This window comes from Cylas formicarius, unplaced genomic scaffold (assembly GCF_029955315.1).
Source record: "Cylas formicarius isolate icCylForm1 unplaced genomic scaffold, icCylForm1.1 PGA_scaffold_6__28_contigs__length_40554024, whole genome shotgun sequence".
Lineage (NCBI taxonomy): Eukaryota > Metazoa > Arthropoda > Insecta > Coleoptera > Brentidae > Cylas > Cylas formicarius.
Window position 1 is genome coordinate 5,973,885 of NW_026844347.1, and position 14,545 is coordinate 5,988,429.

At 32.0% G+C, this 14,545-nt stretch overlaps 1 protein-coding gene and 1 long non-coding RNA gene across 2 annotated transcripts in view; one reads left to right on the forward strand and one right to left on the reverse strand.

Annotated features, from left to right (window-relative positions):
* Window positions 1–14,545, reverse strand: part of LOC132703318 (probable G-protein coupled receptor Mth-like 1) — a 107,717-nt gene that overhangs the window by 50,133 nt on the left and 43,039 nt on the right. The window contains exon 3 of the mRNA XM_060672492.1: window positions 12,237–12,315. Coding sequence (XP_060528475.1) covers window positions 12,237–12,315 — 79 coding nt within the window. The remainder of the gene's footprint in view (window positions 1–12,236; window positions 12,316–14,545) is intronic.
* Window positions 506–7,110, forward strand: LOC132703320 (uncharacterized). The gene is made up of 3 exons (XR_009619059.1): window positions 506–745; window positions 3,819–4,734; window positions 7,012–7,110. It is a non-coding gene; the product is annotated as an uncharacterized LOC132703320 (long non-coding RNA).

Below are 14,545 nucleotides of genomic sequence, written 5' to 3' on the forward strand. Positions count from 1 at the left end.
CCACAGGACTTCTGTGATAATGGCTTAGTTTTCCATAATACTTCACTGATAATGCTACTGAATCAACCTACAAATATTCACGTTGCTGTTAATTCAGTATTATGGTCGCACGGTATGGAAATATAGGATACCACAATCCAAACCAGAAAAAGTTGAATAGATTAAGCTATTAGAAAAAGATTTAAGATTACATTCTTAAGTGTTAGTTCAAGCTCATGGGATAGGTGATTTTTTTATAAAAATTTTAATTTGATTTACGTTATTGGCCAAATTTATTCTAAATACCGTTAAGAAGTTTGCGCTACAACATTCCATTCGACACTCGATATACACATTAGCTCGTTTGTAACCATAACTATATAAGGTTCAACATCGTTGATAATTAAAAAAACAGAAGTACCAGATATAGCCGTTGACTCCGTTAATTAATGCTGATAAATTAATGGATTCCGATAGTTCTAGTTACGTATGCGACAAACTTCCTACACTGTCGGCGATATATATATGCATATGGCAACAATTTAATAGGAACTGTAATATATTCCTTGAAAACGCTATATTTGAAAATCGTTTGAGGTTGATATTACATTATGGCGCAATTTTGATTTTAGTTACGTGGTTGATTTGGCACCAGAGGAGCACAGTTTGTATAATATATACTTTTTCTTCGATCAATAGATTTTGGATACATGCACAACCAGGACGAATACGTTCAGCAAGGGACATATGCTGGCATCTTAAAGAGGTAATTGAATTTACAGTAGAGTGTAACAGTAGTAACAGTGGCAAAAAATATCTTAATCTTGTTGGGGTCGCCAAACAATTCTAAACAACTTTTGTCTAACATACCTCATGTCGAAAATGAATAGGTTTGGAAATAAAGCCGTTTAACGTACACTGTTCAGACCTATTTCTTTATATCATGCATCTAATTATGATACATTCAACATCCAAACACGCTTGCCAAATTGAAAACAAGATTCCCTGTTTTTATATTGTTATAATCCTTTTGCACTAAAATCAATAAAATAGTACAACTGCCAATAAACAAACATACGCGTCGCGTAGGCTATAGATTCAGAACAAAAGAAACGACAATCTAAATTTTGACAGTCATAGAAACCGCGTCCTCTAATAATTAATATGTGTAGTAAGTGTACGTTTTTCTTAATTTATAATAATATTTTTATAGTTATCAACAAACAATTTAGTTTCACTTTATCTAAAACAATATGAGAAGACATTTTACAAAATTAATTAATATATAGTAGTAGTATATAGATATAGTAGCTAACATTAATAGTCCAATTTATCTCTTTGCTGCTGATGTGAAATTGTTTTAATATAATTGATAGTCTGGTCGATTGTGCGTCTCTGCAGAATGATTTGGATATTATTGATTTTTGATGTGTTTCTAATAACCTACCCCTGAATACAGATAAATGTTTCGCAATGACATGTCCAAACAAAACTGATACTATAACTTTTAATTACCATCTGGATAAAGTATTATTAAGAAAATGTGACAATTTTAAAGACCTGGGTGTAACGTTTGACATAAAACTCTCCTTCCGAAATCACGTCGAAGAAACCTGTAGAGGTGCATTCAAAATGCCGGGATTCATAGTAAGAAATTCTAGAGATTTTGGAAACTGTTATACTATAGTTATGTGTGCTTGAAACTAGAGTACGGTTCAACGATGTGGCATCCAATATTTGGTAAGTACATTACTCAACTTGAAGTTTTTCCGTAGCATTTTAGAAATCTTCCCGAAAATGAAAATGAAGAAAGGTTTCTAGTCAGTGAAGAATCTTAGTATTATGGTAAATTTTTGAACAGCTGTATTTCAAAATTAATTTTAGACATGGACAATGTGAGACAAACGTTGTTTAGACTTGTTTAGTGAGTTCAAAAAAAAAAAAAGAATATACAGGTCGTCATATTTAAAATAACAAGGTGGAGGTTAATCCTGGTAAAACAGTAAAAAACATTCAATGTACACAACTTTGCAGTGCAATACAAATTTTTTTTCGATGACACACAACTACACTATAAAATTAAAAAAAAACGATAACGATTTAATCAAAATTAAATATGAATGTGATTCATTGATACTTTTCAATAAATCAATAAGACGCTATAGATTCTATAATCTCGTCTTGAAATTAACATGTGCATGATAATTTTTATTACTTATTTCTATTAAAACAAAAGTATTGTCTGCATTTTAAATTAAAAGAAAACCATTCAGATTATAATTACACAGTAAATAAACAGTACAAAATATCATTTTAAATGTTTAAAATAACAATTTAAACATGCTATAGATTTTAAACAAAGAGGCTATCATTATAGATTGTAAAGAAAATCTTTTTTTTTTCTGTTAGCGCTGTCATTCACGAAGAAAGTAATATTTTTTTACTTTTAAGCACATACAACAGATTTTCTTAATTACAGCGTATTCATTACGTAGGTTTGGTTAATAAAATGAAAGAAAATTATTAAGAATAAGCATTACACAATCGTGTAATGCTTATTTTTACACAGTCCATTTATGATACATTTAAAACAAAACAAAAGATTCCAGAGAATATTAGCAAGGCAATTAATTACCGAATAAATCCGCATTTGCGTGTTTGCTTATCGGCAACATATTAAAAATACGAACTACTCTGGAAACCAATAGAAAACAATTAGAAGAACTTGGGGACACTGAAAATGCAAACGATGGCCAACACCTCACAACATAACAAGTGGACTATAGCGAAGACCCACCCAACTTTCTTTTTCAAATGTTAGGAAATCTTTAAGAAGTAACAACCGACCGCCCTCAACATATAAACGGTCCATTTTGATAAATATAACCATCTTATTGTTATAAGAGAACGGAAAAACGCCCTTTTGTAATAAGAAAGTAATAATTCCTTTTAAAAAGTTCGGCATCATGGACGGCCACTGTTTTTAATTCAGAAGTGATAGTTCTAATATTGAAACCACAAACAAATTCTTGCTCCATTTTGAATTATGAATCGTACCGATATAGTATATTATGCAACAACTGCGATAAACGGTATACGAGTCACGAGTTTATTTGGCTCGAGCGTTTAATAAACGAGTGACTTAAAAAATTTACTCAACGAGTTGTATACTATACTTTTTCTACGACCGTTAGTTTTTAGTTACACTTTTGCAAAAAAACACGGATACATTCACTGACATGACCGTCAGAATTGACAAATGTCAAAAAATTGCCATCTGTACGAATACCGACATGTGAAGGGACATTCAGAAGTGAAAAAACTATCGATTGCTCCCAAACTATGACTCATGTATGGAAACTGCTGAAGTGGCTCGCGGCAATAAATAATAAAGCTGATTTCCACCATAGCGTAGTGCAATCTTTAATATTACTAAACTTTTTCTACGAATATTAGTTTTTGCCTACTGTACGAATACCGATATGTGAAGTGAAATTCAGAAGTGAAGAAACGTCAAAATACTAACGCTAAAATCTACCGATTGCTCCCAAACTATGACTCATGTACTGGAAACTGCTGAAGTGGCTCGCGGCAGTAAATAATAAAGCTGATGTTCACCATAGCGTAGTGCAATCCTTAATATTATTCATTTTGATAACGTTTGCACCGTTCTGAAATTTGGGAAATAATAAAACCATATTTTAACCAAAAATTAATGCACGGCACTAGTAGGCAACATGTCGATAAACTTCTTTGTCGCTCGTTTAATAAACACTGTTCGGTTGATTATTGGCTGCGCGTTTCAAAGAAAGCTATTTAAAATTGACGGTTGATTTTAGACAGTTGCTGTTGGTGGCTACGCATTACGCAAATCAACCAGGCAGATGCTACGACTCGTTACCGTTCAGGCACATGGACCGTGCGATTTGGAAAGCAAGATCAAAATTATTTAAACGCGTCAAACTAACACAAGGAAGTACACCATAAATAACTTTTATTACCGCTCGCCGCACGTTTTCTGTTATTACTTTCTGTATGGTTTTACGTTGTCGGGAAGATGAGAATTTTGTCAAGACCGAAGATAGCAAAATCAGTAAAATTATATACTATAATATAAAAAAGTGTAGTATGACCAAATAGTAATCATCATTCACAGTATCTCAACAGTGCGTCGGCGGTTGATATTATTAGACATTATAGCAAATTAATTACCTAATTTACTGGCAAATCTGGTTAAGTAACGCAACTATTGTTTTTTGTTTTCATATAAAAGACACGCTTTTTGAATTTATGTGGATATTTTTCTAATTTGGTTAAATTTTAAAATATATTTTTTTAATTTTTTAATTTTTTTAAAATAATTTTAAAATATTATTGTCCGACTCAAATTTTTGCAATATTTTTTCAGTTTTAAATTATTTTTAACCGAAAATTTGAAAATCATCACGTCACTGTTTTCGACGTAAATAAAAAGTCCCGCTGCTTTACAGCATCCAAAGTAATCTTTATTTTCTAATGAATTATTGACCGGACAGTTTAACTACATCACACAGATTTTTTTTTTATGATTTTGAGATATCATCACAGATTACATTACAATTTACATTTGATACTTCTAAGTTATATGTCTCTTGGTAATATATGCCTTCTTCAGAACATAAATTATTGCTGCCCAAAGACGAAAGAGTGCAACATGCTGGCTATTGACCTACTCGGAGAAAAGAAAGCATAGGAGGCCAAATTGGCTAAAACCATGTAAGAATATGAAATAACGAAGATATTTTTCATAGCGTATTATTAAATGCGGATCTTTTAATTTATAATTTAAGCCCTAGTTAAAAAAAGTATTAATTAGAATTTAATTATCACCGTAAAGATTGGCTAATTGAATTACGCATTAATTTAATTTAATTAATAATTTTTTTTTCGCTGTTAAATTTAAATGTGACAATAAAATTAATACAGATACATTATTTGCCAATAAATAGATACAAGTAAAAAAATGAAAGATTGGTAAATTATTTTATTAAAATAAGAAAATATGGAAATACTAATTTCTACATTTCCTGAAATACAATATTAAAACTATTCGCTATTGGAAATGAAATGCATGTTTCATACGGCCAGAAAGGTGCACAGATGCATGAATTGCATAACCTAATAACCTAACAATATTACATATATTATAGCCGAGGCAAGAATAGTATATTATGCAACAAATGCAGTAAACTCACGAGTTTATTTGACACGAGCAGGAGCGAGTGTTTAATAAACGAGAGAGTTAAAAAGTTTACCGAACGTGTTGCATACTATACTTTTTCTACGACCGTTAGTTTTTGGGTACATCCTCTCGCTCCCAAAACCGTGACTAATGTGACGGAAATGTCAAAAGTGTCTGGCGACCGTGGGTATCGAAGATGACATTTGTGGTATTTTTCGCACGCTGGATACGTAGATAATTGGGTATTTTAAAGTAGGGAGTAAAAAAAAATTCTTAATTGTTTGATAAAGCACCTATATTAATATCGTGCATATCGTGCGTCCGTTACTCGGTTACGTTAGATTTATTAATTTATTTTTGTAAGTCTACGTCGAGTAAAAATAGATATAAATAGAATAGTTTCCGTGAATACAGAGAAGTAGAAAAGTAATAGGATTTCCGCGTAGCGAATGCTGCGTAGGCAACACTGAAAAACGTAAGCGGATAGTAGTGCACTTGGTTTCAGTTTTCTCTTTTTTTTCTAATTATTTGTTCCGTAAAGCGCTGCTCTGCATACATACACCAGAAATAAAAACGAACCATTTATTTGCACGGCGATGGTGATTGAAAACTCTCTATAAAAAGTCAAATGTTTCTAATTAAAATTTCTATACAATACTGTAGTGGTTTTAGGTCCACTAATCTTGCACCATAAGTGTCAATTTTAGAAGAAAATGTTTAAGTTTACTTATAAACGTTTCACCGATACCTCAAAACCTTCGGTGCGCTACTGAGATGGCAAAATTTTAAATCCAAAAATACTTTTGCCAGCAGATACCATTAATTGTTCCTAAGAAGTTTTGCGAAAACGGCTAATTGACGAATAACCTTGATTAAAAGGAAGACTGGCATAAACAACTTTTGTTTATGCTACAGAAAATGAAGTGAGGAAAATATAAACCGAAAGCCTTTGCTCGCCTGAAGCGACGGAATATGGGTCCGACGATTTAGGTAGACTAAATAAATTTACTCTCAATTGGTATGGGATTTTCTTTGTTCTATCAATAAATGAAGAAACCCGCTTCTTTGTAACAAAAAAAAATTATAGTAGATTTTATAAAGCGAAATGTTTATTCCGGATCGTTTCTGTAAATGAAAGATACCAGCAGTATCGTAAAATAGACAAATAACCAGGAAGCCGACTCTCCTGAAAATCTGTGATGTTTCACAAATCATAATTCCATTACCGAGTCGTATTAAAAAATTTTGTTATAAATTATACCAAATTTAACATTTCGAAGAGTTACATTAATATAGTTCGTTTGGTTTATGTCAATTAGATAGTTCCCCTAACTACACTTACTAATTTCGGTCGATTTCGTTGATCAGTTTGGGAGTTTTATTTTTGTCATCTGCAGGACATTTGCTTACTTCCAATATTAATTTTCTTTCCACGCTTAGGTGCCTCCTTTCGTTTTTTTTTGCCTTGAAGCATTATGGTTATGCATTTCGTTAACTCAAAACCCCTAGGGAAATATCGGACGTTTTATTAGTGTCTAATTGTGGGGTTCAATCGTACTAACTAAATCAATTTATATGAGCCATTTTTGTCACGTTTCACCGAGATCACTAACCGGATATTGAGTAAGATATTTACTCAGATGGCCTCTGGTTTTTCCTATTTTAAAAGTAACAATAGCTTCATTCAGTGCCTAGGAGACTGGTGTAAATTTTCAGTTTAAGTCGAAAAACACTAAAAACAAGTTACATATTTAGCATGTAATTTGCAAGCCTTGAAGTCTAATTTAAAATATTTTTTGTATTTTTTAAAGTTCCCGCGCAGCCTTGCGGAATCGCTTCCTCCACTCCCGTCGGCAAGTGACGAATTGTAGACGATCACTTTATGGGATAATATACAAACACCGATATGTAGGATCGAAACAATGTGATTTTAATAATAGATTCCTCCTGCGTCGGTTTTTGCTGAGTCGAACTTGCTGACGATTCGCCAATCATCCTGTTGGCTTCTTCAGAGCTTGACTGAAACCAGTTTCGAAACGTTAGCAAGTTCGACTAGGCAAAAACCGACGCAGGAGGAATCCAGAAGTTTTGTAAAAATATTACAGTAGCTTGTGAAAGTTTCTTTGAAAAAAAAAAGAAATTTTCTGTTTGAGGTTGTAGGCAGTTTATTGAGTGCCATTTGGGTGTTAGTTCTAAGCAAGTTTAACAATAGAAAACAGAAGTAAATTTGTAATAAACTATGCCTAAAAGGATAAGCGGTAATATTAAAGCTTTAGTTAATTTTTATTCGATATTCACGAAATTACTATTAAATCAACTGGTAAAACATAAAGTTGTAATAAAGAAAGTTAACAGAAAATAGTCATGGGAAAGGTAAAGTTTAATAAAATATTTTTCTACCTGTAGGCGTTCAAAATAGTTTCCACCAAATAATAATTATAGTAAAATACATGCGACAAAATATGATGTTATGAAAGCAAAAATCTATTTTAGAAAGGCGGACGACAGAATACTGTAACGAAATCTTAAGCCGCTTGCATTATTTGCAAAATTTATTTTTCTTTAGGGAGTACAGGTAGTGAGTGACCCGGCTTTGGGTCAATTTATGAGTTTTGCCCATTGTTATCCATTCACTAACGCTGTGTGCTGAAGGCACCCCCTTTAAGATGCTCGTAAAAAGGGAAGAATATTTTAACAGAAGATGTGCTAGGTATTATATACGTATTATTATGCATTAGGCGTCGTTATTTTTTATTAAACGAAAATCATAATATTCTTCGTCTCTTCAACTCTTGATGTTATAATTAATGGACCGATGGTCCGATCGATCAAGTAGCTAAGATCCCACATTTCCGTCTTTTTAATGGCATGCTGCATTGCTTTTAGCCATCTATGGTGTAATTTCCTCAATGTTTTGATCAAACAGTAGACTAAATGCATGTCGTGTTGTATATAAGTCCGCAATCACATGGTGTTGTACTATGTTTTATAATAAATCTGGTGGTTAAGCAGACGAGAATTTCTTGTTTTCTCCAAGATCAAGTAATGGGTATGTAAATGAAAAAGTCGGTAATAAAGCAATTGAAAGAACACTAATCTAATAAAAGATCTGGTTGCGAAGCTACCCGGAAATAGAAAACAAAATTAGGAGATAAATTCAACAATAAAATTGGTGAAGATGCAGTACATTTTACAAAAGAAGGCATAAAAAAACTAAACAAAAGTTATACCACCAAAAATCCAGAAGTAAACCAACAAAGAAAAGAAAAATTTACAATCCGGAAAACTACAAAAAAATACGCTGCTAAAAATTGAAAATGTTAAAGATCCAAAAATAGCTGTAGAAAAACTAAAACAGGAAATAGATGTAAAGAAATTTGGAGGAGGTCTTAAAGTATTCGACCAACAAGAGATAGAGCAAATTATAATAGAAAGAAAATTATAAATGTTATAAACACAAAGCAGATATAAACATCAAACAACTAAATAATAATATTAATTTTCAGATAACAAGTTCATAGAAGGTATACAAAGATTGAACGCAGAAATAGTGCAAGAATTAGGGCACACCGTCATAGTCAAAATTAAAGTCATCATGAAAAAGCTTTGTAGAAATATATTAGATAAGAATTGGATTCTACAAGCGAATCACAATATATGGTTGTACAGTGCAGACAAAATTAATAATAAGTAAACATTGTGGATCTGGATCTGTGTATTATAAGATAGTGGAAATCTCGGAATCAACTTAAGAAAAATTTTAGAAGTATCGAACGCAAGGAAATTGATGAGTCATCATGACAAGGGAAATTTGAATGTACGGCTATGGAATGCATAGTACAAAAAAAGGATATTACCGTAATATGAGTCGTATTATTACCTTAGGACATTTAGATGTATTTTTAAATATGCTGTCATTGTTAGATATAGAAAATAGATATAGAAAGTACATTTCCTTTCATTGTCTAGATCATAAAATGTTGGATAAAATTTTTATATTTAATTTTATATTTTTCCAATAAAAACCAGCATGTCATTGTCCAAAATGAAAGCACAGCTATAAAATCGGAAATTTTAGAAAATTGTGTTGAATTACCGCAGGGTAATACTAGTACAGATTTTATTCATTTCTTATTCCAACAACCTGCCAATGAGTTTAGATAATTTCTTGAATAGAAACATTGCGGATGACACAAACATCCTAGTAAATGAAGAAAAAATATCCGAGGAAACAAATAAAATACACAATAGAGAGTTTATTGAAAATATAAATTTCTTAGGAATTCACATAAAATATATCTAGACATTCATATACAAACGTATGCACAGAATTAACATGAGAGATCAGAAAATGTAAAAAATGAAGAACAAAAACTCTTTTAGAGGAAGCTTTAAGCAATTGAAAATCACTGTGACTGCAATCTAATATTTATATTCGAAAATAGTTCTCCGGAAATATAATAATACCAAATTCTGTGATACGAATTATCACAATTCGATAAAGAAAGCTGTTAAAAATAGTCTCCAAAAACACGCAAATTCATGCCCTTGTAGTAATCTTCTATATGGTACGATTGAAAGGTTAGCAAACCTTTTAAAAATCCATCTTCGCTTCCAGTATTGACAAATGTTAGTATGTCCCTTAATCCTGAATGCTTTCTATGAAAGCTTAGCGACCACTGCTTATATTTTTGTTTTGACACATTTTTGGTACTATAAGGTTGTTCGGAAAGTCATTTCGTTTTTTCCCGTTAGAGGATTTAATTACGTTTTTTCGAAACCAACTTCACACTTAAGCCGCATAACCATTATATGTCTTGAGAGCTGATATTGCAAGGCTTGTGTGTGAAAAAGTTCTATTAATTCTACGCAGTAGTTTTTGGTTGGTGAACTTTTAAATATGGAGAGCAATAAGCAGCATTTTCGTCATATTTTACTTTTTTACTTCAGAAAAGGTAAAAATGCTGTCCAAGCGAGAAAAAAATTGACGGATGTGTATGGAGAAGGCGTGTTAACAGTACGCCAGTGCCAGAACTGGTTTGCAAAATTTCGATCCGGCAATTTTGATGTCGAAGATGCACCACGGTTTGGAAGGCCGGTCGAAGCTGACAAAGATGCGATAAAGGCATTAGTTGATGCAAATCGGCGAATAACCACACGAGAGATCGGTGAGAGATTAAATTTGTCAAATTCGACTGTTTATGGCCATTTGAAAGGCATGGGCTTAACCTCGAAGCTCGATGTGTGGGTGCCCCATGTCCTTACGGAGCGAAATTTGTGTCGTCGCGTTGACGTGTGTGATTCGCTCCTCAAACGTCAAGAAAATGATCCATTTTTGAAGCGGATTATTACCGGGGACGAAAAATGGGTTGTATACAACAATGTTAAATGCAAGAGGTAATTGAGCGGAAAAGATGAACCGGCTCAAAGCGTGTCAAAAGCCAACATTGACCAAAAAAAGGTGATGCTCTCCGTTTGGTGGGATGTCAAAGGAATCGTTTTATTTGAGCTTTTGCCGGACAATACAACGATTAAGTCAGAAGTCTATTGTCATCAACTGGACAAATTGAATGATTCACTTAAAGAGAAGAGGCCCGAATTAATCAACAGGAAGGGTGTAGTGTTCCACCAGGATAATGCGAGACCTCACACAAGTTTGGTCACTCGCCAAAAACTTTTACAGCTTGAATGGGACGTACTGCAACATCCACCATATTCTCCAGATCTGGCGCCTTCCGACTACTATTTGTTCCTGTCCCTGCAAAATTTTTTGGATGGCAAAACCTTTACCTCAAATGAAGATGTCAAAAACCACCTGAACCAGTTTTTTTGCCAGCAAGGACCAAAACGAGAGGGGAATTATGTTACTGCCAGAAAGATGGCAAAAGGTGTTGGACCAGAATGGCCAATATATAATTTAATAAAATATTTATTCATTATACGAAAACTGTCTTTCATGTTCCCCAAAAAAAACGAAATGACTTTCCGAACAACCCAATATATGACATTGATTATATTTCAGCGTTAATCTTAAAGTCAAACTTTAGCGTAAATTTCCTATAGTTCAGGCATCCACGGTTAAAACTACTAATCAGCAAATATCATAATTATGCAAAACCAACCAAACAGTAAGAGTTAAAGGAATATAATATAAGTAATAATAATAATTTATAAAACGATAAAGTACCTGATAAATTTCTGCAAAATAACTTTTTTTACGAATATTTTTTATATTTTATTTTAATACGTTAACCTTCCCTCATTTCTAAACCATTTATTTAGCCTTCGCGGTTTCTTTGAGCTGAAAACTTTACGATGGACATAAAGATATGAAAATAAATATTTTGGTTTCGATAGCGCGTATTCTCCACATCTTAGCTATAAATTGAGCAGCTTCTATTTATTCAAAATTCTAACAATTCGTTTAAACGGTATGCGCGGAATGTAATTTGCTAAATTATCGGATCGTTATATCATTCATTAACATTCCTAGCCGTAAAGTATGAAATAAAGATATTTTTGAGAAAATGCTATTTTCGTTTTATATGCATGCTGTACAGCTACGCCGCAATTCTCGGAATAAAACTATCAAAATTAAACAATTTAGTTTGATGGGAGGATGGTTAATGTTAAATTACTGTAATTGGATTTTCAGCTGATAACAGAGTTCCTAGATACAATGAAAAACAAATCATTTATTTGCTTAACGAAAAATAAACATCTACACTTTCGTTTTTAATGAACAGATCTATTAATATATTTAAAGTATAAAATGCTTAGATTATAAACATCAAAAATGGAACTTTTTTCTAATTTTACCGACCTTATAGCTTTCATTGTTTCGAATAGAAGCAATGGCAAATGTCAACAAAATGGTTTTTTTATTTATAACAGGTATTTTATTTGAGAAATATTTTTTCCCGTTAAAATCACACTATTAAGGATGAGAAGACAACTGTATAAATATATAAAACTTTGTCTAGTTTGGTTAAGCATAGAAATAAATGAGACAAATATATCAGAAAAGAAAACTTACCGAAAAGTCCACCAGATGTTGAAACACATGGTATTGAGCCAGAAGAAAGCCGATAAAAACAGGAAGTGCATGGCGACGGCTGCAAAAAAAGCAAAAATTTCTCTAAAAAGAATTGAAAATTGCGATGACAATAAAATTATAGACAATATGAGGTCGAGTCATTTTATATATGTACTTTATTAAATTTTGATTATCACACACATTTGCACATAGAAGATGGCAGCGGCAAAGGTGATGGCTGTTTTTAATGCTAGTATAGGCAACAAATTTTTTACTAAAAGTACACCAAAATTCATCAAATAATATAGATCCAGCAGAAAGTAGCAATATGGGATGTTCCATAACTTATAGAGCAACCGGTAATATTATACATTTAAAACAATTTATTTATTCAAAAAATGTGGTGTAGAAAGACGTAATTTTTTAAAAGTGAAACTATTTTTTTTTTACTTAACGATAACAGTTATCAAATTCATGAAGATGGGGCTCGAACACACACAAAACTCACACTTTGTTCGCGAATATTACCATATTGATATATTACTTTATATTACGATAATAATGTATATAGTATTTAATTTTTTAATATATAATAATTTCAAAAAACAAATTACCTGGTACAAATCGTAAAGTTACCAAATACAACACATGGTCCCACAACATTAAAAAGACATTTTACGCATTAATCAAAATCTGCACTATGCGTTTTGTCAAACTCGCTGCACATTTACACATAATATTTATTTTAAGTAAGCGTGGGAGGGTGTGGTATTGTATCTCATTTCTGATTGTGCCCTGTTTTTAAATGGTTTAAAAAATTGCATTATATTAAAACTGTTTCACAAATCTCTCGTTGACAGCGTCATAAAACACAGATTCTAAAGCGCTTGTTTATGAAAATTGCCATAATAGTGACTCAATTTATTAAAATTACAGCCTAAGCCGTCGCCGCAGTGCATTTATTAAAGCACTATTATCAATAAATAAATAAAATCTAGAAACGCCTCATTAGTTCCTTTGGTTGTTAAATTTAAATGGCCCGTAGTTAATATTTCTCAAGTGAAATGGCGGAGTGATATAAATGGGAGCTGCTTTTCATAATATATTACGCGCATCAATTGATGAATCTAGTAGTAAAGTTCATATCTCACATGGCAAGCCTTCACAGCACTTTTATTTCGGCCTTACGCATCAGTCACCTGATGCAATTTTCATTCCCATGCACAAGTGGGCTCAAGTTGGTCAACATATCGAAATGTCACTTATGGAATAGAAATAAACTGTGTACAATATCATAAATTCAATCCATTAGCCATATATTTTTATGATGTCAATTATAAAAACAGCAAGAAAGAGCAGCAAGGTGGGTATAATGATCGACAGTTAGATTTATTTTGAAAATATCTTATAACAATTTACGTTGATTCCTTAAAACCATTTTTGTACATATAACACTAAAAATTTACTTATTCTAACTAAATTACACATAAATTGATCATTTCTGACATGAATGGTCACTAAAGTTAAATCTGTAGAGCAGATACAAAATTAAGGCCCTACAATAAAAAAAATTATCTAAGACGAAAGTTTATAAAAAAGTTCAAAATAAATAAGAACTAAAAGTTCAGATTTTCACGAAATTAAATATTTTTACATGATAATTGTTTCGACAACACCGTGCCTTATCAAAAGTAATATTTACAAACTTCCTGCTACTATATATACCGAAAAATGACAATAAAACTTTAATTAATGTTGTGAGAATTTAAGTTTAATAATGGAGAGGTATGTAAATCGAATTGACCGTTAAGCAATACATTTAAATGTCTCATTTTGTTAGTCTCCATGGCTTCCAATAAATTAAATTTTCTACTTTTTGTACGCTCTTTTATGTTCGTTAATGCGTTTCTTGAAGGATCTACCAGTTTATCCAATACAAATTTTAGGACAAGATCCGCATTTCAACCTGATTACCTGATTTTTGAGATTTTGGACATTTCGTCTTATTGTTTTTTAAATATTTTCCTATTGTATTGTTAGTTCTGAACGCTATTTTTAAACCAGATTTTGACCAATGTTCTTAAACTTTTTCACTAGGTTCTGCATTAGGTTTCGGATAAATAGAGTTTACTGTTGTCTGGATTTGTTTTTTATTTATAATTTTATCTATAATGGACGGATTGTGGCCGTTGTTCAGTGCAATTTGTTTAATGATATCAAGTTCTTTGTTGTAATTTTCTGCGGAGAGTGGCGTATTAAGAAGTCTGTGTATAAAAGAGTGAAATGCAGCGATTTTGTGTGTAAAAGGG